Source organism: Drosophila guanche, unplaced genomic scaffold (assembly GCF_900245975.1).
Source record: "Drosophila guanche unplaced genomic scaffold, DGUA_6, whole genome shotgun sequence".
NCBI classification, from domain to species: domain Eukaryota; kingdom Metazoa; phylum Arthropoda; class Insecta; order Diptera; family Drosophilidae; genus Drosophila; species Drosophila guanche.
Window position 1 is genome coordinate 7,128,649 of NW_022995744.1, and position 23,283 is coordinate 7,151,931.

The 23,283-nt window shown below is 43.5% G+C and overlaps 3 protein-coding genes across 5 annotated transcripts in view; 2 read left to right on the forward strand and 1 right to left on the reverse strand.

Annotated features, from left to right (window-relative positions):
• Positions 1-6,408: 6,408 nt before the first annotated feature.
• LOC117580118 lies at positions 6,409-20,539 on the reverse strand. 3 transcript variants are annotated; one of them, XM_034266410.1, is made up of 4 exons: positions 20,101-20,539; positions 13,939-14,256; positions 7,687-8,471; positions 6,409-7,656 (listed from the first exon to the last, which is right to left on the reverse strand). In XM_034266410.1, exons 2-4 carry the CDS (start codon positions 14,027-14,029, stop codon positions 7,243-7,245), a joined length of 1,290 nt encoding a protein of 429 aa, XP_034122301.1. In that variant the 5' UTR covers positions 14,030-14,256; positions 20,101-20,539; the 3' UTR covers positions 6,409-7,242. The 3 variants fall into 3 exon arrangements, with proteins under 3 accessions (XP_034122301.1, XP_034122300.1, XP_034122299.1); XM_034266409.1 differs by having other exon boundaries at positions 6,409-8,471; positions 20,219-20,539; XM_034266408.1 differs by having other exon boundaries at positions 6,409-8,471.
• The window catches only part of LOC117580121, a 28,618-nt gene continuing 14,216 nt past the window's right edge, over positions 8,882-23,283 (forward strand). Inside the window, exon 1 of the mRNA XM_034266414.1 lies at positions 8,882-8,962. The gene's annotated coding sequence lies outside the window, so the exon portion shown is untranslated. The remainder of the gene's footprint in view (positions 8,963-23,283) is intronic.
• On the forward strand, positions 12,035-13,768 carry LOC117580125 (putative gustatory receptor 77a). Its single transcript, XM_034266418.1, has 2 exons — positions 12,035-13,244; positions 13,563-13,768. Exons 1-2 carry the CDS (start codon positions 12,108-12,110, stop codon positions 13,722-13,724), a joined length of 1,299 nt encoding a protein of 432 aa, XP_034122309.1. The 5' UTR covers positions 12,035-12,107; the 3' UTR covers positions 13,725-13,768.

Below are 23,283 nucleotides of genomic sequence, written 5' to 3' on the forward strand. Positions count from 1 at the left end.
ATAAACCATTGAATTTAGCAATAATTCCCCTCTGTTTATGGCACCGATTTGCACTGCCGAACACTGCACAGCAGCACGTCTGCAATCTCCTCTCTCCTCCACTGCACTCCATTGACCAAAACAATTGCCTGCGATTCACAATGAAAGCCGTTAGAAGCTGTGCTCACGCGGCTCTTGGCCAGATGCAGTCGACCAGAGCGAACAGACACAATGGCCCCAAAATAAGCCCAAACGGAGAATAACCCACTAGCCAGCAGCCAGCAGCCAACAGCCACTAGCCAGTAGCCCACAGCCAACTAGAAGAAGAGAAAACCAATTCAAAATAATAGTCTAATAAACTTACTTAGCGTAGCGCACAACTGATTAGCCTGCTGCCCGACTGCACCCCGGATTGCTCTTCTCACTGCTCTACAGATTGCCCTCCACGGCTGTTTGATGGGTGTTTGTGGATCTGAGCGTTGTGCTCATCTTAAAGCCAATTTTCTCACTCCTTCGAACAGCATTTTATTTTATTAGTGCGCTTCTGCAGCTGGACCAACAACAAAAACAAAGCTACGCCACGGTCGTTTGCTTAATGCGCCGCGTGCGCTGCTCTGTTCTGATCTGCTGGAGCCATGGCAGTGGCAGTGGCAATGGCAATGGCAGTGGGCAATGGGCGATGGGCAATGGCGATGGCGATGGCCTTTTTGTGCTTATGGGTGAGAAATGCCTTCTTTATGTATTAATAGTACTTTTACTCCCTTTAGCACTCGAGAGCTTTGTCCTAGCGATGGCAACGTGATGAGAGTTAGGCTATTGGAGAAGGAAAAATATATGAAAAATTAAATATCAATTGGAAAATATTTAATTGGTTGGATTATGATATTCCTATCATTATTTTAGCTTCTCTTAACACACAGGTGAACACAATTTGTGCTCTATTAAGCAGTTAACAGCTGCCAAAATGCTGCTCATCGCTTGTAAATTGCAGTTTCACTGCCGTTTGACTGTTAACCATTTGATGGCCATGAAACTCTATTGATTATGCAAATTTGCCATGAAATATTCAGAGTTGTTGCCTTTTCCCCTAACAGAAGTCAAATTGCCATCACTATTTAGCGTCCGATCAACATGCACCCCCAAAATATGGCACATGCCAGTGCTAAGGCGTCGGTGCCATCACCAGCAACAAAAAAAAAAAAAAAACCAAAGTGGCAATGGCAGTGGCAGTGGCTGTCTGGGGGGCATGGCACCAAAGCACCAGAGCACATTTATACGGGAATGACTTCAGTGTTGTATCACGTAGTAAATAATTCCTTTGTGGCATTGTCTTGGTTGTTGGCTTTGCAGCTTTCAGCTTTCCACCAGTCTGTCCTGGTTCCAGGTCCAAGTCCTGCTCCACTCCTGTCCTGTACTGTCCCCTCATCCACTCGAATGGCATTGGGGGCGGGTCTAGAGGGTGTTTACGTGTGCCATTCTGCCGTTGGTGTGGGGGTGAAAATTGGTCTATGTGGGGGGATGAGTCTTTTATTGTTACGTGGCAAATACAACATAAAACGAACGTGTAAATGTTATTTCTTGATTTATTTTAGCGGTGCATGCAGATGCTTACACTGAACCGATTTTAAGGTCTCCCCTACCCTACCCCACCCTACCCCAAACTCTGTTTATCCTCTAGGGCTATAACCATTTTCATTCCTCTTCCCCTTATCCTCACATCCTATATACAGTCGAAGTAGAAGAAGAATCTTCAATTGGTTACGTATACGTACGAGTGCCACAATTTGGTGGATACTTTTTTTTCGTTTGGTTCGCTCAACGCGAGAAGCGACAACAAATATAAAATATTCCGCTTACCTTGCACAAATATTTATACATTGTGTTGTGTGTACATAATATATAAAATTACTGCTGCATGTCTCCATACATATGGGTGCCTGCGTGCATGTATTTGGCCATGTGTGTGTGTCTTTTTGTTGGTTTATATCTCAACTGTCCCCTGTTGCCCCTTGTGTCATTCTGTGTGGCGGCGGCTGTGTGTATATTTGTAATGTCATGGCAAATTTTTTTTTGTATCTGTGGCATTTATTGTATATTTCGTTTTTTGCACCCTACAAAATAGGCACATGGCACACGGGGCGTGTGCGTACTATCGATGAAAGTGCTGAAAATTAATTAAGTAAAGTTTGAGAGATTTTTGAGAGGAATTTAATGGCGTTAGAGAAATTTATTTTACAGAAATAACTAAAACTTAATTCCTCTCCTTTTAAATAACGAAATTCTAGTTATAAAATGTCAATCAAAATGGTTTTAGTATGAGTGCAGGTTCATCTTTCTCTGCACACTTTTATGCTGCTCTTAAAAATTATATAAAAAATGACACTAATTCCTTGCTTTCTCCAATGATTTAAATATTAAAAAAGTAATCACCTTCAAGAACTTTTCTCCTCCTGTTCTCTACCTTTGTTTTTGTGTGGAATATCATTACAATTAAATAATTTCTCTCTCTCTCCTATGTGTTTCCCTTGCAACCGAGTATAATCGCTTCATGATTGTTTTCTGTTTGTTTGTTTGTTTCGTTTTACCTTGGAAACTTGTGGATTTTGTCTGCCAATTACAGGGTAACCATGGCATACAGCCTCTCTCTCACTCTCTCTTATTGTCGCTGATTCTCGAATCTCCTCCATCCTGTGTGTTTGTTGAGTATTTTGTAATTTTTTGTGCCATGTTCTCGTGTTCTTTGTCCCACCTGCCACCCCCATTGCTGCCACTCTTCCGCTGTGGCAAAGCAAACACTTTTCTTTTGGGTGCAAGCGACTTTGCATAGCAGGCAGGCAGGCACTCTCTGCCACAAAGACCAGACCCGACCAGACCAAAGTCTAGGCCCAGAAGGCCCCCATGGATTATATTTACCTCTCGGCTTAAGCCAAGGCGGCGAGACGTTTGTCTCTTGGCTGTCGGGCTGTACCCTCTCTCGCTGTGTGTCGCCTTTGTCGGTTTTGTTTGGTTTGGGATTGGGTTGGAATATTGTTGGGTTTTCTCTTTTTATTGTTGCTGGTGCTGATGCTTTTGGTTGCTGCTTTTGGTTCCGTGTTTCGCCTGTTGACGCAAATTGCCAAAATTGCCTGCGGTTGTGTTTACATGGCGAATGTAACAGACAAGTGACAGCCGCACGCACCGAAATTCAAATAAAAGCCAATGCCAATGCCGTGTCTACAAGTCCTGCGGGCTGGAGCTGGTAGCGCAGAGTGTGGAGTGCGGGAGGCTGATGCCATGGAATATGCAGGACGAGTCAGCAATCGTGCGGTACATTATTTAATTTTGACATGTGCTTGGGGTTTTGTCATCCGTATGTACGCTTTTACCGCACACAAAACCCACAATCCGTGTGTCTATATATATTGTACGTATTTATGTGTATTGTATATGTGTCAAGCAATTGGCAATTCAAATTTCAGCTAATGTGCTTTTGATATATGGATTGAGGTCTCTCTCTCTTGTTGCCACATTATCGTACATAAACTCTATATATATCGATGCATGATACATGTACATAGATTCATGATAGCTTAGACTCATTTGTGGCTATCAGCACCGTACCGAGTGTGTGGGGCGACGTCTTTGATGTCTTTTTGCTGATTGCCTTATTCGATAAATCATTATTTTGCATTTATGTCATGTGACAATTGGCGTAGCTTCATCTATGAGATGGCCTCCACTCGACTCGACCCCTGATCTGCGCTGGATTGATGGCAATGACATTAAAATAAATTCAGATATATGCATGACCAAAATCAAGTGGCTTCCGTTTCCTGCCCTGAATGTTTATTTAGGTTTTTGGATGTCGGAATATTACATAATATTGTCAAGTGCTGCCCATAGAATAGAACAGACTGAAGTGCTGCTCATAGCATGAAATATATGTTAAAGTGCTGCCCATTTGACAATAAATTTAAGTGCTGCCCATAAAAATGAGAAAAGAGAATATCTGAAGCCATATTTCTGCAACTTAATATTGATTTCCCATTGTTGTTTGGCTTTTATTTTTATGTTTGCTAGTTCTCGTATATTTCCTAGTTCCTCTTTTCAAAAAGCAAACTTTAAGTGCTGCCCCATCAGTTGTTGCATCACGGTACAGTTGCTTTCCTTTGTTGCTATATCCATTGTTGCTGGCTGATAGTTTTTCCATCGCCGTTTGAACTTTAAAGGGATTCCTTTACTTTCGTTTTACCTTTCTCTGCTGTCCTCCTATTTATTGTCAGCATTTGCCAATCTCTTTTCAAGTCCTCCACCCACCCATTCTCTCTCTCCCTCTTATCCATTCTGTTTTGGGCGTTTTGTGCAATGTTTGCAATAGCCATTCACTTTTTGAGACATGAATTTGATTGCTTGGATGCCTTTCAATGCCCTTTTCAGATCTCTCCCACTATTTTTTCAATGCCTGTCTCCACTTCAATACTTTGTTCCCTCTCTACCGCCTGTCGTACCCGACGATTGCTGTGCTGAATGGTAGAATGTGCCTAAGATATACATTTCAACAGTATACTTTTCGTTTTTGTTTCGCTACACTCCACTTTATACTCTACTCCAATACTTCTTTTTGCTTCAGTGTTTCTTCTCTTTTTTGTATATCTACTCACTTTTTCGTGCAAAAGCAAATCTGTGTAGTGGGCGCTTGTCCTTGTCCTTATCGCAAGGCAAAGCTTTTTAGCAGCGGCTCTCCCTCTATCTCTCTCTCGTTTTCTGTTCGTTTTCCTTGTTTCTTGCTTTTTGTTGTGCCTCTGTGGCCCCCAATAAATCTACCATCGCATATCTTTGGGGCCCTCTTTTGGTCTCGCCCTCTCTTGCGTGTTTTTACAGCATCAACAACAAAATAACTCAAAGTGTCATCCAAAACTCTTGAAGTCTATTGTGTTATGCCTTTGTTGTATATTTTTGTATTTTTTTTTTTTCTGTTATGGCTTCCTCATCCTGTAGCTCTTATCCGTATACAAAACGTTTGACGGTTGCAATCGTTAGGAGGTTACACGTGTACCAAAAGGACAGACGGACGGAAGGATATTTCTGGTGGATTGTGTGGGTGTCATTATTTGCTTTTGCCTTTCAGAGCCGGTATCGAAGCGATTGGAATCCCACGCCGCCCGCTCCTTTGCTTTCAAGTGGCATTTTTATTAGGTGTATGCCTCTGTAAATCACTATGCCACCCACTCAACTACATAAATATATATGGCCTACCCCCCATACCTTTTACGTATACATATACTACTTTATTCATGGTATTTTAGCATTTGATAACAATCTAAACAAAATGTATGACATTGTTCGGGGCTCTGCCTCTGCCTCTGCCTCTGCCTCTGCCCCACTCACTCAATTCTCGTTCGACAAAGAAGGAATGTGGGTGGCAGCCAATTCCCATGCATATTCGTATTTTTCAGAGGCTCATTCTTCACTCTCTACCCAGTTCTAGCGCTCTCTCTGCTCCTACCTTTATGTATTTATTTATGTTACCCACTTCAATGCTTGGGTGCCTTGGTCGCCGCTGCCTGGCTGCCTGGCTGCCTGGAACTTATTACATATTATAAATCATATCATGGCATGACATTATGCTTAGCATACAATTTGCCAAAAAGAACGAACGACCTTTTACCCTTACTACCGCATTCAGCTCTCTCTCTCTCTCTCTCTCTCTCTCTCTGCCTCTCTCTTTCTCTATTGTGGTTTTTTTTTGTGAAGGTCGTTTTTAAAATTGTATACGTAACTTTTTGGGCAGAGATTTTGTTTTGCTGGTAGAGAGGATTTCCATGGGTATTAGTTTTGTGTGTGTGGTGTTCTGCCTCTAGTCGGGCACTTTCGATGGCAATCATATCGATGACAGAGCTTTTGGGGTTGAGTCCGGATCACAATGTTGGTTTTGGGATTTAGATGAGTATCCTCTGGGTATTGGATAGGCTGGCATTTGTAGGGGTCTTTTTATTTTTTGTTAAAAAAAGGTTAAAGTGTACAAAAAACGTTTCGAGATGCCAAGGTGTTTTCAGAATTGCTGTTTAGGCGCCTAAAAATATACAACGCAATATTTATTAATGCATTTGAAGAATTCTGTATTCCACAAATTAAATTGAAATGTTTAAAACCATTTCCCTGATCGATTCCATTGCAGAACTGCAGCTGCATCGAAAACTAGCCTTCTTGTAGTCTAATTATAAGTTGAAGAAAATTTAACAAACGACCAAACTTTTACCCCAAACAAGAGCAAAGCAGCAACAGCAAAACTTTGCAACAAATTGCAGCGGCATAATTCATCAAACGATGAATGGAGACAATCGATTTTTTAATTGGTTTTTACTCGCTTTGCATACCAATTTTTTGTTTTATTTTCACATTAAAACATAAATTTAAATAATGTTTCTTTTCTTGTTTACATATTTATAGTAGTATACATTTATGTGGCAACATTATGACATTAGCTAAAGATGGAGTCACTCCTCCCGCCAGTACTCTGGGGGATGGAATCTGTGTGTGTGTGTGTGTGTCGCGTGTATGTGTTGCAAATACTTGTTTCTTTTCTTCGTGTGTGTGTGTGTTTGTGTTGACATAATAACCATAAGCTAATTAGCATATATATCACATACTTCCTAAATTAAGAGCTACAACTAAAAACTATTTTTCTTTCTTGTTTTTTTGTTCTTCTCTTCATTCTCCTTGGTTTTGGTATTATAGTTCTCTTAGATCAAAGAAAAGAGTTCAGATTTAACTTGTATGTACAATTTTATATTTTATATTTATTCTTTTCTGTGTTTTTAATTTTGTATTTTTGTTTAGTAATAGTAACTCTTGACATTTCTTAACCTTTTTTCTTTCTTTGTTCTAAATATTTATCGTTTTGTTTTTTTGTAATTTCATAAGAATACTTTTTTGATTGTTGTTGCTGCGGAAATTTCGTTGCGATTTTCGTTTTTTTATGTTTTTGTTTGCAAAATTTTGAAAATAAAAAAAAGGAAAATTTAAAAATGAGATCAATACCAAATAAACAAAGAAATATTGGGTTTTCCCACTCCGCCAGCGAGCACATTCACATCGTTCGTTTCGATGTTCCCCTAAGCGAAAGGACACCCGTGGGGTATTTGGTATTCCTTTTTTGACAAAGAAATAAATTATAGCATGTCCGATCAAAGAAGTGTCATTCTGTTAATCAATTTTCGCACAAACGAAAGCACACAAAAAAAATGGGCACGAAAATAAAGTTTAGTTTAGGTTTTCCCTTCGTTAGATGCTATGATCCAGAATGGAGACCGGATCGTAGGAACGTTTCTTGGCACGCAATTGCAGAATGTAATAGAATTCTCCCAGGCAGATGCAGATCAGGCATCCCGCAATGGAGGCCACCACCCAGAAGTCGAAGTCATTATCATCGCTGACAACTTCCACCATTTTGGGCTCCAACTCGTAGGAGCACTGGCAACATGGCTGCTGTGGATGCTGCTGCGGGGAGGTGGAGGTGGATGCTGGGCTTGATGGAGCTGCTGTTGTTGTCGTTGTCGTTGTCGTTGTTGTGGTGGCCAGAAGCTCCGCACTAACTGAAATTGTGGTCCGTTGTGTGGCCTCGGGGAGCAATGGGGGAATTGGTTGTTCCTCATTGGAATCCTCCTCCTTGTAATCGTCACTGACATCGGAATTTCCTCCTGCATCTGCATTTGCATCTGCATCTGCATCGTCTTTTGGCTTTTCATGTGGCACGGGATGACCCTCGGGCCAGCATACCGGACAACAGGTGTCCTTGAGGAAGACATGCCGCTCACTGGGGCAGTCGACATTCCCACAGGAGGATATCGTGCACTTCTGCTCCCCCCGGACGCACTCGCACTCGAGGCACTCGTCCCTCCAGGTATCGCCGTCCTTGAAGTACTCGTTGAGGTTCTTCGACTCGCAAATGGCATTCGATTCAACCTTCTCGGCATCCGCCTCGTCGCAGCTCTGGCGACAGATGCGCGCCCCCGAGGTGCACTGACAGCGCTGGCACTGCTGGAGCCAATAGAAGTCCGTCTCCCGCACCTCCGTGCAGTTGGGCTCCTTCCGGCACTGGTACTCCCCGCAGCACTGGCCTGGCGTGTCCATCGCCTCTGGCACCAGCTCCACCACCACCTCCCCCGCAGCCGTGTCGCAGTCGGGTATGTAGCACGTCCGGCACACACACTTCTTCGCAAGACAGCACTGGGCATAGGCCTCGTCGGGTATGAGGCTCGTGTTGTACAACATTTGTGACTCCGCTGCGGTTAAAGCGTTTACGACTGCGGCAGCGGCTCCAACCTCTGCCCCTGCTTCTGCTTCTGCTTCTGCTCCTTCTCCTGTGGGTATGGAACTGTCAACCGCATTCGATTTAATGAGGTCCACGGCATTTAGTGTTTCGCGTACAGAACTATCCGACGGGCACTGCATCTCCGACTCTGGCGGACATTTAATTGAGTCACACAAATCCGGCAACGGAGGGAGGTCAACTGTAACGAAATGTGAGAGAGAGAGGGATGCGGAGGCTCGTTAGTGGTTTTACTTGTCAATAAAAGATGAAGGCAGCTCTTAGTGGTGGCTTAAATGGGTGGACAGGCGGCATGCTAGAAGGAATGTCAATAGGTTCCCCCAACAAGGGGATCTAATTGAAATGGGGAAAATTGATTGATGTGAGAAAAAGGAATGAGGAATCATAATGTTAAATGTATGTGTGCTTCTTTATGTAATTGCATTTTTGTAAAGACAATTTTTTTTCATTTAAATATCTATCAAAATATACTTTGCTGAAGAACCTTCCCTTTTTACATGTTTTAATTATAAATATTTCTATTTTCTACTACCCTAAAGTCATCTTATGCATATTTTTAACTTAATTAATCCTCTCCTCTTTGCTTTACAGAATCTCCTGCTAAGGAGCGACCAAATGCATTAGGGTCAAATCCTATCTGATGTACGACTACTGGTCCCTCGGTTATCTTGGGTAAGTGATTCATTGCCGAACAGTGGACCCTCTCCGCAGTAAACCAATTAAAGTTTTCCCTCTATTGATTGTTGACTGTGTGTTTGTGTGTTTTGTGTTTGGTTTGTTTGGCGTTCCATTAATTTTGTACGACAAGTACCACGCGTATTTTGTACCTGGACACTCTTTATCCTTCTATTGAATTTTTGGAAACTTTTCTCTGCCACAGTTTTTCCTTTTTTCCTGCCGTACGATAGAGGGTTTCCATTGTTCAAGTTAATTTGTCATTTTCACTCGCCCATATAATGGAAAATTTTCCTCCTTTTGACGTTTACTTTTTTCCACCATTTTCTTTGCTTTTTTTCCCCCTTTTTTATCGTGTGTTTTCGAAGCGGACAAACAATCGAGAGTTCAAGGGGTTTGAGAGTCGGGGTAGAATTGTTGGGGTTCACGGTAGGGTTCGAAAGTCAGGTCCAGGACAAAGTAAATATCTGCTTGAAAAAATCTACTTAATTTAAGCACAAGCATCTTCTCTGTCGAATATTAAAAACTTTAGTTTTTTATTTTTCCTTTTCTTTGGTTTGTGCGTTCTTTTTATCGGATTTTTTTGGACCTGCACTTTGATGTCTGGTCTGCTGCCACAGAATTTTGTTTGCTGGGAAAATTGGTTGGGATTGCTGGACTCCAACTGACGGCTGCTTTGACTGAGAGGAGAGCTCCCTCGAAAACTTCTTACACTTTATTTAATTAAAGTTTGTCTTGTGTTCCGTTGACATTCGCTTTTTCGCTCTTTCGCTGTCGTGTTATCAGCGGGACAGCTGGGACAGTTGTTGGAGTCGGGCCATCAAATCGGGAGGGTCACTCCACTTCACTCCGCTGTCGTATTGAGTGCGCAAACTGACTTTGAAGTTTAGCCAACGGCAACAGCAGCAGCGGCAATGACAACGACAGCGGGAGGTTAGACTTAAACGAGGCATGCCCCGAAAATGCCTTAAAACATAAACAAGAATGCAAACAATTTAAATGCTGCTCAACTTGATTTTGTGAGGCCGATGACACATACAAATGTAAATTCTTATTACATAGACGAAGGCACACTCTTTTTGTGAATCACAGACACCTGAAAATGATTGCCTCCCCCTGGGCTGCAAATCTCTTATCCCCATTGTTATATTTTTGGCAATCTTTGTAGCTGCTGTCTGAAGCAACTTTTTATGGGAAAATCCTACTTTAAGGCTTGAATGGAAGTGAAATGCCTCCTTTTTTATGCGCCTGCCATGTCAAAGTTTCTCTTCACTCTTACACACTTTCATTTGTCCAAAATCTACCACACTGAGGTGCCAAAAAACCCATGAAAACTGCACACAGCCTGCGGGGCAAACTGACTTGCAAAAGTGTACATACCATTGTATGGTTGTTGGAGGGGTTCTATAGAGTACACAAAACACGAAAAAGTGCGAATGAATTAGCCGTCAGATGGTGGACAGGGCAAGCCATTCGGCGAACGGGAGAGCCGGAGGCTGGAGTAGCAGCCACCTAACCTAGATAAAAACCAAACCGCACACTTGGCTGCCTATTCAGATAAAGCCAGAACCAGAACTAGAACCAGAACCAAAACTAGAACTGGAGGCACACAACCCAGAGATAGAGATGCAGCCCCACAGATGGCGGTTGAGATGGAGATGCAGCGGCAGCAGCAGCAGCAGCAGCAGCAGCAGCAGCATCAACCCGTCAGATACAAAAAGTGCTAGAGTGGTGGTGGTGCGGCAATAACAGGAAGAGGACAAAAGCGCATACAAACTTGTACCGAGGATACACGGTGGGGATACTTCTTCTCTCTTCTGTTCTGGCTCTCTGGCTGGCTGGTTGGTTGGTGCGAAACTTATAAACAGCCTCGTGGAAAGTTTTCATAAAGGATGAAAGTACACACACACCGCCATACGCATATAGACACTCGAGTGTTTTGCATTTTATTTGTGTGTTTGCAGCAGCACCAGCAGCAGCAGCATGAATGAAAAACATCAGGGGGGGGGGGGGGGGGTAGGAGGCTGGGAGGCCCCTTTAAAAAGCGAAAAACTTTTTTAATAATCCAACGACAACGAGAGGTACAACGATTTTTATTCGCTCTCCTGCTGCTGCTGCGGCTGCTGCTGCAGATACAGAGATACAAATACAGATACTCGATAAAGATACGAATACTCAAATACAGAATTGCAGAGCCACAGAAATCACTCAATGGAACAGCAGCAACAGCCCACGGATACGAACTGTGTCAGGAATTTAAATTGTTAGTTTATCCCCCTTTAGCCGCCGCCCTCTCCCAACCGCTTGCCTGCTCGCTCGCTACGACATTGATTGGAATCCCAGATTGAATCCATCTTAACCCGTAAATTGGGAGCAACAACAACACTCCAGCCCCATTCACAGGTGAGAAATGGGGCAAAGCCACTTGGAAATTGACTGATTTGGATGCTCAAATTGAAGTTGAGACAGAGCCGAGAGACAGTGTCGAGCGTAAGCCACAGACCATAAGCTCTTTGATTTCGACTAATTTTCTATTGAAGTATCCAACAGATACAATATTCAACTTAGATGCAAATTGCTTATTCATATCCAAGTCTAGGATTTCCGACACTGGAACAGGAACAGGAACACACAGGTTTGTGTGTACAGCCAGATAACAAATTCTTGAAATTTTAATAATATTTATAGCGAAAAAAGAGAACAAGGTGAATTTTATTTGTCCCTATTTATAAACCAAATATTTTATTTAAATTCTCTGAGATTTATCTCTCTGAAAGATAAATCTAGTATTTTTGTTTTCACATAATTTCCCTTCATCAAAAGTGTGCCAAACATTTGCTCAGTGCATTCCTCATCCATTCATATCCATCGTAGCCCATGAAAACCCTTTTGTTGTGGGCGGTGTCTGCCCATTCAATGTGTGTTATATGTGGCCAGAGCCACAGAGAGCCAGAGATTATATCTGGCTGAGTGAACGCCTTGGCTAAATGAAATTCAATCAGGCTAATAGCTGGCGTAACCAATGGTCCAATGCTCCAATGCTCCAATGCGCCAATGCGCCATTGCCTTTGGCTTGATTCGATTATGTGTCCTCGACTCTGTGCCGCACCACACACAGAATGCCAGTTGCATTCATAGCGATATGTCGTCGACGTTTTCGTTGTCGGGTTGGACATTTTACTGGATACAAAAAGTGGCCGTGGCAGCGCTACTTCTGCACTATGGACTGAGCAAGGTCTTTGGGCTGATGGCTGCCTCCACGCCGCACAGAGGGCGAAGAGTGCGGGAGTCACTGTACTGGCGCATCCATGGCTATGTGATGCTCATCTTTGTGGGCTGCTTCTCGCCGTTTGCCTTCGCCTCGGTCTACCAGCGGATGGCCTTTCTGCGCCAGAACCGCCTGCTTCTGCTGATTGGATTTAATCGCTACGTCCTGAATTTGGTCTGCACCTTTGCCACGCTCTACATCCACACCACGAAGCAGAAGGAGATCGTCGGGTGTCTGAATCAGTTGCTCCGTTGTCGGCGAAAGTTGAAGCGCCTGATGCACACCCCAGAGCTGCGGCAATCCATCGACCACCTGTCCACGAGGAGTAACCTTCTAATCGTGGCTGTGCTCATCGTGGTGTACATCCTGTCGCCGGTGCACACCGTACAGATACTCTCTTGGGACCCCGCGGTTAGGGCCAATTTTCTGTACGCCTTCAGCCTGGTATTCATCTACGCCTGCAATCTGATCCTGCGGCTCTCCCTAGGACTATACGTACTGGCCCTGTTGCTGCTCGACCACCTGGGGCGTCATTCAAATCAGCTGCTGGCCAGAATCCTAGCGGATGCTGCCTCGCTGCGTCCGCCCTTTGGCTACGGCATCATTCGGCGGCGTCAACAGCTCTACCGCAGCCAACAGACGTGGCTGGCCCTCGAGCTCTGGCGCCTGCTGAATGTCCACCACCAACTGTTGGCCCTATACCGCTCGATATGCTCGCTCACCGGCCTCCAGGCTGTCTGCTTTGTGGGCCTGGTGCCACTCGACTGCATGATGCACATGTTCTTCACCTACTTCATGCACTACAGCAAATTCATCCTGCGTAAATACCAGCGACCCTTCCCCTTGAACTATTACGCCATGGTCTTCATGGCGGGCCTCTTCACCAATCTCATTCTGGTCATCTTTCTCACCCATCGGATGAGCCGTTGCTTCGCCCACACCCGGGAGGCGCTCAGGAGTGGTGTGCTGGCGCTGCCACCGGGTGGCACAGTCAAACAGCTCAATCAAACTGTAAGTTTGTGCAGGGGTTTCCCCAATCCTTTATTCAGTTTAAGCTGAGAGTTAAATCTGTGCCAAATCAGTGAACTTTATAAAGTAACTGAACCATGAGGCATCATTTATCGATTCGCTTGTTGTCATTCTAAAGCCTTTTCTGATATTTTGCGATAATTTATTATTTTATTTAACATTCTGCGTCACATTTCACTAGACTTTTAATTGAATATTTTCTCAAAATTGCTCTACAAATTGTCTTAGCGTTTGATGCTTTGGGTGTGAAATATGTGCCGTCATTTCTTTCTATTATTAAACGATTTGTCAATCCCACAGCTTCACTACTACGGACTGTACCTGAAGAATGCCGATCACATATTTGAGGTTAGCGCCTGTGGACTGTTTAAGCTGAATAATGTATTATTATTCTGCATTGTGGAGGGGATGTTGAACTACCTGATGATACTCATACAATTTGATATGGTCATAAACAAATAGGCGAGACAACGTCGAGCAATGACAAGTGCGATAAATAAATACACAGCGAGTGAGAGTATAAATTAAAATGTTCTCTCTCTCTCTCTCGACACTTAATAACTCATGGATAAACATTCGAGCAGATTAAGATGCATGGAAGTGGGAGGGGGAGTGGGAGTGAGGATGAGGATAAGGGTGGAGTTTGGCTGTGGGAGTTTCTGTGCTTTCTACTTACGTGTCGTTGCACTGCATACAAATATTAGTCCATATATTATAAGCATATGGTGCAAGCACCTCCCTGGCTTGTGCAGCACGCTAGCAGCCATGTCTGTGTGAGTGTGAGGCAATGACAGCAGCTGATGACAATCGATATGACCTTGCCCCGTCCCCGTGCGAGACCAGTGCGGTGCGGTCCAACTGAAATTCCTGCTCGAAAATTCAGCTGTAATTTGTATGCGAATTCCTTCTTCGTCGAGATATCAAATCATATAAATGTCTTGTTAAAATTTGCAAAAATCAAAATCAATTGGCATCTCAACGGCTACGAAATCAACTGCAAAAAACAGAGCAAAAAGAAATGGTAGACGATGATGAGAATTTATTACGTGTATATATTTGATGAAATTGTATACTGCATTCAGAGCAGATACAGATAGTGATACAGATACAGATACAGATACTGATGGATGTCAAAAGCAATAACAACAGCAACAAAAACTAGCACTGGAAATGGGGGAAGTGTTAATGAGAGTAAACGAAAGGTGGCCTGCCCCACCGAAAAACGTTTCGTTTTTCGATTCGATTTGATTGAGCAAAAGTTCTCTCTGGCTTTGGCTCTGGTTTTTGGTTTTTGGTTTTGTTTTGGGGGTTTGGTTTCTGTTGTATCACTGCTAAAAATAGAAACCTTTTTTCGACACTGCGAGTAGTTTTAATGACCAACTGCCTGCCAGTGCGTCCGTCCGTCTGTCCGTCCGAGGGGTAGTACGGCACGACGCGGGTCTCGGGGTCACCCATTTCCCCGGCAACACACACAAAAGACAGAGAGCGAGAGAGAGACAGGGAGAGATACAGAGAGCAAACGAAAGGCCGCAACTGAAAAATGTTTGTGCGCCGAATACCCAGAGACCCGCTGAGAGAGATCTAACAACAGCAAAAAACGAGCGGGCGACTGATAAAGCCAGAACAACACACAGAAGCATGGGGCATGGGGCAGGAGTGGAGGAGGAACTTTCATGGGGTTCCACAGGTAAAGCCATCTCATCTCACCGAATCGAACAAATTTTGCGTGTGTGCTACGGAGTATTGGCATTGAATGCCAGACGATGATTTGCTTTTCACATTCATTCAATCAAATTCTAAACGTATCCCGTCTGCTCTCATTTTCGATGGCAGTAGGTGCTGCTGGTAAGGCAGCGGTGAGGAGAGGGTACGGAGATTTATGGTCTCAACCAGAGACTGATGATAGAGTCCCTGGACAGGGGATTTCCATTTACCGCCGACTGCTTCTCTATGTCGGTCCTTAAATTGAGTTTGGCATCGTTTTTGGCATCTGTCTGTGGTTGTGTGGCTTAAATTGCAGTATCTCTTAGCCTGTTCGCTCGTATCTTATCTCAGATTACGTAGATGAGTTCCAGGAATTCCGCTTTAATTACTGGGGCTTCTTTTGTCTGTTGTCACACAACACATAAACCCGAGAGCCTTGCATTCTGCATATCTCTGCTCTGTAAACCGAGTTGGGGCTCATGGAAATTTCTGGGAATTGTACTACAAATATTCTCTACCCTAGCTAGGTAGATATACCTGCTGGTCACACAGGTTCAGTAACACATTAAGTACACAAGCTCTTGAAAAAAGAGTTAATCATCAGTTCGCACGAATATATGGTGAAATAATAGAGCAATAAAAAGTTCAAGTTTAAAGAACCCAAAAGTTGGATGAAACGAGCAGAGAATTGATCATAAAATTATGGTTAAATATTTCCTAAATATTCTCTGGTAATACAACTAGATGCTAACTAAGGAATTAGATCTTATCTTATCCTAAGATTTGAGCTTCCTGTGTTACACTCAATGTTTTCGCTCTCTTTCTGTTTTCTGCATTTCTTGGTAATAACTTTCTGTTGATGCATCATTCAGCTATTGTATCAATCTATCTATAACTTTCTGGAGTGCAGATCAAATCTTATCTGCTTTGAACTTTCGCTGACTGCAACGAATACACATATATCTAAAGTAAACCTTCAGTAATCTCTGCTCCCTGTTTTAACACCTCTTCTGTTCTCTGTCTATGCCACACTTTCGCTGTACAAAAACATAGAAAAATAGAAACCGTAAGTGTGCATAGCTGCAGCCAGCGAAAGTTCTTTCGAGTACAGATCTTATCTGATTTCTCTCATCTTCCTGCTCCCTCTTTGGACCATTGTTTTCACTCTTTTCACTCTTCTTACTTTCCTTTGTGGCACGAACTCTTGAGTGTGTCGAGTGCGTGTTGTGTGCGTATGTAACTAGGGTTAGATTTCCATCTATGTATCGTATCTATCTATAACTATCTAAAGCACATGTTTGATCAAAAGTTTCTGTTTGTTCCAGGTGTACGAGTGTGTACACTGAGGGGGAAATACTCTAAGTACCTTTGGGGCATTCTTTTACCCCTTCTTATGTATCTTTGTATCTGTTGAATATATCAGTATATCTGTGTGCATGTGGCTGAGTGTCTCTGTGTGTAATCGCATATTTGTGTAGATGACTAATCTGTTGATAGCAGCAGCAACCAGCAAGAAGCTATGCGCTGAGGCAGCGCTTCTCTTGTCTACGTCTCGCGATCGAAGACCTGTGCGGTGGCGGCGGGGGTGGTACTGTTGCTACGGGAGATGGGTGGTGCTGCAATGCCTTGGCAGCGATAACTGTTGCTTGCTCTCTGTGGTGCGAAGGAGAGCGGGAGGCGGTGCGTCAACTGAACTATGAAATGCTGACGTATGCCGAATGTTAGCTGTAAGTTTATTCTGCTGACACGCCTCTGCCATTGCCGTTTGTGCATTTTCCTTCTCCTCCCACTGATTCCACTCCACTGCTTAATGCCAATGCTTTCTGATTTTTGCTGCAGAATTTCTCGTTGTTTCTACTGCTTCGGTAGATGCTTTTTCGACTGCATTTGCTTCCTTTTATTCTGCCAAAGCGACTGCGTTTACTTGTGTCTGTGGTTTTTACTCAAAGTGTATTTAAATGCCTATCAGTTTGCATCCATACTAAAGCTGTTCTGCATTTGCAGCCTCGTCTATAATTTCCTATTCTGCTTCCGCTGCAGCTTTTACCGTTGCTTATTACTGCATTGACTTTGACGGCTACTACTGTCTCTTCTGCTTACACTGATGAATCCTCTCTGCTTGCCTGTACTCTTAGTTTATTCTTATTCCTACTTCCCCTTCACGATGTAGCTATTACTGTTGTTGATTTTGTTGTTGCTGTTTGCCGTTCATCATATTTTACCTCGAAAGCAAGTTAAGCTTTATGATTGCCATAAATTTCACTTGAATGCGAAATCTGATGCATCTATGCTACGCTCTGCTTTGCCATCGACGTCGCGACGTCAGAGCTAGCGGCTAGCATCGGCTTTTTGCCGTTTTCTTTTCGTGTTGTTGCTATTTATCTTGGCGTCGCGTCGCAACACATGCAAAAAAATAAAGCAAAAAAAAAACAACAACAAAACCTTCCAGTCAAAAGTCGCTTCATGTCTTTCTGTGTGTGTGCATAAATACTTATACAAGCCCACAGATACACACATGCACACAGTCTCATGTGGGGCTGACTTGCTGCCTTCTCTGCTGCTATTTACTCGTGTTCGCGTACAATAATTTCACGTTCAACAACTTTTGGCTTTTTTGATGAGCCAGCAGAAGCTGAAGTTGAAGCCGATGCCAAAGCCAAAACCAAAGCCAGCAGCAGCCCGCACTTGAAAGGTACTGCTTGCTGATGTTGCTGAGTCGCTGAGAGAGAGAGAGAGGGGGTCTGATGTGGGGGACAGAGAGGAGTTAACTGCTACTGGAGCAGAGACTGAAGGGGAGAACTGAAAGATACTGAATGGCTGAAAGAGAATGGTCGAAGAGGGAGTTGAAGGGTACGAAAGGAAAGAGGATGGTAGAGTTAAAGGGTACTGGGAATGGTCGAGAGGAGGGGGAAGAAAACAGAGATTTGAATGGTACTGAATGGGGGGCCTAAAGTAAGAGCGGAAGGCGTCTCAGAGTGGTGGTCGAAAGAGATGAAGACTATGATTACAAAGGGTATATTGGTGGGGCGGTGATGGTGGGGGTGAAATCAAAAGAGAGGCTTTGGCTGAAGCATTACTCTTTCCGTTGCTCTCTTTCTTACTCTTTCTTTGCAGTTGCTGTTGCCGTTGCCTCCCCATCTCTTTTCCACACATTGCAATTCGGAGTCGTATTTCGGACCAAAAGTCACAGTCTGGCGTCTGTCGGGGTCGTCGTTTCGTCTCGTCTCGTCTTTTGGCTGCTTTGCCTGGCTCTGACCTCTGATTGCCCTGCCCGTCCGTCGTTGCCAGCGCCACAGCCGCCACTCGCTTTTCACATGTACGAGATATACCCTACCCCTTTTTTTTCATGGTGGAAGGAGAGTGGAAGTCTGCAAAGTTTTCCAGCAAAGTTGAACGGGATGAAAGGTGGTTGCGGCATGGCCAATCACCTGCTAAACTTTCATCTACATTTTTAGTTTCGTGGCTTTGAACATGGCATAAATGCTTATGCACAACTTTTTAACAAGAGTACTCGAGAGGTTAAAAGGTTATGCGTGGTGGGAGAGGATGAAAAATGTTTAACATTCTCGTATTGATAGGGGCAGATCTTCAACCAAGAGTGGCTCTAGCTGAGATTATTCATAGGCAAAAATAAGCTTTATCTTTATGAAATTCAAGGTAATCTTTATCTCAAGGGATTCAATTCGATGAACAATTTCGAGTTATTGAGGAAAAGTTATCTGCTGCATTTTCAAGAACCCTATTTGTTCTATTCCAGTTATCAGCTCGTGCCAAAATTCGATTAAGGAAATATTTATAAAATGTACTAACAAAAATTCATTCATCTTTCATCGTTCGCTGAATCCTTTCATACGAAATGCGAGCCGAGCCCAGTGTATCCCTTATCCATTAGCACGTTTCCCCAGAGTATATAAACTTCGCCACCATGGCCGCCCCATAAGCTTTCTCGTGTTTTATTTACTTGCTCTGGTTTCATATTTTTCGGCATTTCGAGTATTTCTTTAAAGCTAGCCCTTGCCCCGTTCTCCAGATCTGTGTGGGTAAGCTACCAAGTAATAAGTCTTCCACGGTGCGTGCGTGCGTGTGCGACGAGGGGGAACGCGTTCATAAATATGTGAGGGGGGAGGTGGCGCACACACGCACACACGCACAGAGAGAACCGACCGCAACCGACAACGACAGCGACACAGAGGCACCGACAGAAATGGCTAATGAAATCAAATTGTTCGATCATTGCGATAAATTCACTTCCACCTATGCGCCTAATTTCTGTCCATTTGCGCGCTTGACGCTTTTAACCTTGATTTGTGGCAGTGTAAACAAAATACATGCCAAATAGCGCGACGAGACGCAGCTAAGGGAGAGGAGAGGAACGGAGAGACAACCGATCGGTTTGGATCGAGTGGGACAGATACAAAGATACATAAAGCATACGAGTGTAGTGGGTACAAAAAGCTTTCAAACTGTCTGTCTGTCTGTCTATCTGTTTTGACTATTTGTCTCTCTATTTATCTTGTGTGCGTTTTTTGTGCTGTTTGCCTTTTTATTAAGTTACCTATTTATAATTTGTTTATTATTTAGCAAATGCCTGTGAATAATGTTTAAATATAAAGCACACGCACACAGCATCTGGAAACCTTGTTGAATGAAAATTGAATTGAAAATGAGCAAAAAGAAAACAGGCAAAAGGCAACGTTGCGGCACACACAACAAAAAATCCATAAATATTTTATAAATGACGTTATTCCGTACAGTTTTTCCTCTTGTTATATTATTAGCTATGCTATCTTATCTATGTACGCGGACGGACAGTCGACAGTCGACAGTCGACAGTCGACAGTGGGTGAGTCGTGTGTGTGTGTGTCCCACTGTGCCTGCCAGTGTGTAGGTTTTGTTTGTATAGCCATATTGGGTGCCCCTTGTTGCCTGCCTGGGTATGGGCCAACAAACAACGCTAGCAACGCTACCGACATTACCCTTCTACTTTTTTTTTATGCTGCGGCTTATATAATGGGGCGAACAACAAAGAGAGCGAATAATGGAGACGGTGGAGAGACGTTGGAGAGACTGTGGCAAAAAGCGAAACGAAGCCCTGCAACACACTTGAAAAATGATTTCGGTTCAGTTTTCATACCTATATAATATATATCGTAGATTATGTACAATCTCTCTCTCTCTGTGGAATGCCACTACTGCTGGTCTCTGGAGCTATGTGCTAGTGCGCTCAGTGCTGTTGGCTCCCTCGTACACACCTGCCACGTAAATTCTTTTTCGAGCATAAAACTGTCCCGTTTTTGTTGTTCACATCACATGCTTTTTGTTGTTGTTTGTTGCTTTGTTGTTTTTAGTTTTTCACTTGAATATTACTTTTCTCCACTTCACTGCTTTTTAACTTTTTTCATTTATTTGTTTGTTTGTTGGATAGCGCCTTTCGAGAGTGTTTAACTATGGCTTCTATTATAGCATACGAGCAGTTTCGGTGTTTGCATCACTAAACGGAACTTAATTGATTGGCGGCAATTGTCACGGTGCTGCTGCTGCTGTGGTGCTGGCAAAGCTCCCTCACGCGTTGAAAGCCCAAAAAGACTGAGCCGCCAAGCTTGCGCCGCACACATTTAAACCTTGCGATCGCGAGAAAGAGCGAAGCGAATGAGCTCTCTCTTCGAGCGATGACGCGATTGATGCGCTACTAAGAGAGAGAAAAAGAAAGAGGGATCGCAAGCAGGCCAGCGTGAAAGCACAGTGGGGGAGAGACAGAGTAAGAGCAATAGCTTTGTGCAACGAAGATCGGCTTGGCCTCTCGGCTCTCTTTTGGCCCGCATTCCAAGTGCAGCGCTTTCAATTTGCCATATTTGTTATACCCTAGAGAGGATGGCGTGTTATGCTTTGATCAGCATCTACAGTCGCTTTGTCCTACTGTATTTGAAGTCTTTTTATAACTAAATATCCAAACCTTCTTTCCCTTGCTTAGAGGTATTTCTGCTTCCATAAAAAAGATCAGTCTGTTAGAGTATCAATAGTTTCGGTGGCAAAGGCAAGAATTTCCTGTCTGGTTTTCAGCTGCACTCTCTTCACTCACCGGTTATTGCCGGTTATTTAGCCGGCATCTGTTTTGTTTATTCTCTCACGCTACGCTCTCAGTAGAAAAGAGCTTAAAAGCTTAGATCGATATCAGCGCGGCAGGCCACTAACACGACGGCGGCAAACAATTTCATTTCCAACAGGTCGTAAATTTGCACAAACACAAAAAGTAGAAGAGAAGAGAGACAGGAAAGGCAGCTGGAATTTCGGATGAGTGCATCATGCTCGCACGCTCGCACGCACGCGTCACGTGCATCATCGCGCTGCACCGACGATCGATCACTGTTGTGCACACTTGCACACGCATATTAATTGCGGGGACGGGAAGAACAGAAGGGAAGATGGCAACTGTAAAAGATCGTTGCCTCCATTCCGCATTTCCAGGCCAAGGCGTGTGCGAAATGCAAATCTCAACAATCCCATGACAACACCCTCTCCCCACGCCCACATCGTCAGCACGGATTAATGTAAAATGCAAAATCGCCACCAAAAAACATGGAAAAAATTAAAAAAATATATTTCCATTGGTATGCGCAGAGATATATGGATTTATTCCGTTTGCTGATCGGGCCACAAGTGCGCTCTCAGGTGACTAATTGCCACCGCTGATGGGTGAGGTGAGTAATCTCTGTCTCGAATTCGGAATCGTATTCGTAGGTTTATTTATTCTTGTGTGTTGCAACAATGTCAAGGGAATTTCGAGGAGTACTGTTGGAATTATTGTATTTACATACTTATTCCCAGATCATCTCACATGCATAAATATTGATCAAATTAAGAGTCATTGAAAAGCGGTTTACGACTCCCTGAAATTGCATTGTTTTTCAAAAGCTTTCTGATAAACATAAATGTGAGCGATTCGACCCTCTGTTTATATGGAGATTATTTCCAAGTACTGAAAAAGTTGTTTTTGTGTTCCTGAAAAGATTGCAGACGATACTTGGATCATCTTCAAATTGTTGTTTTCTGTGTCGTTATTTAATCAATTTAAATGTCACAATATCTATCCCAGTAATGGCAACAGAATCAGAATTCGATGCGTTGATTTTGACTTTACTAAGATTACAATTTGAGTTAACATATTGTTGCAGAACTTGACTAAAATTTCTATCTTACTTTAACCTTAATTTGAATTGTTGAAATTGCTTTCCTTCTTACCCTCAAGAAATTTCCCCATTTCGTGCGGAATGTCCATTACTTTGGTCAACAGAGAGAATAAAAAAGAAGGTAATACAATACTTGTCCCCTATCTTGACGCCCTTTCAGTGCGAGTATTGTCTTACAATGAGTATATTTTACTTAACTTTATTTCTGCTGCCCCGCTGCCCTACAACCCCTCGTTTCCTTCTTTCTGCTGCGCACATCTTGGGCGGTTTTCATGGTCAGTTAGCCGGGAAGTTGCTGTGCTGCACCATAAACAGAAGAGCCAACAGATAACAGCAAAGAGGCAGGCAAAATCCGTATAATGAAATAAAAATATATGGCTAAATAAACTGGACAGGCCAAGCGGACGGCCAGGCGGACAGACGGATGGACGGACAAAACAAAAACAACATTGATTTCACTTTAACGAGCTTGTAATGTCTTTGAGCCGGCTTTTCAAAGGCGAAAAGTATATAACGCGCGTTATGTATACGACATGTGGGTCACAGCCAGACAGAGTTTCTGCAACTGTGTGCGTACGTGTGTGTTTGTGTGAATGAAAACTTTGCTGTGCTGCTGGCGGGGCGCTGTCACATCCTAATAGGATAATAACGAGCCAAGGCACTGGCGAAAGTTGTTGCGCCTTTTGCTAGCAAAAGTCGCCCGACAAAATAAAATATGTAGCAACACAATAAACGATGATAAGGGGCCAAGGAACGTGTCGGCTTCAGTCTCAGTCGCAGTCTCAGTCTCTGAGTCAGTTTTGGTCTTGGCAACGTCATTATGGGTCCAAAAGCTCCAAACTTCTTCGCTCCATGTTAGCCCACAGATGCCAGTTCCCTTGGCCAAAAGAAGATGGCAGAAGTAGAGTGGGTGGCTAAGTCGGAAGCCGCAGGAAGAACTGATAAGAAAACGACTTGCGGCAAATGTGCGGCATATACTGCTATGCAGCAGCAACCGACACACACACACACACACACACACATTCTCCCTAACATCGAAAGAATCATCCGGCAGGCCATGACTTTTAGTGTCCTGAAAGGCGTTTAAGTAGGGGCGTGGCTGTTGCTGCTGCTTTCGGAATCTGCCAAAT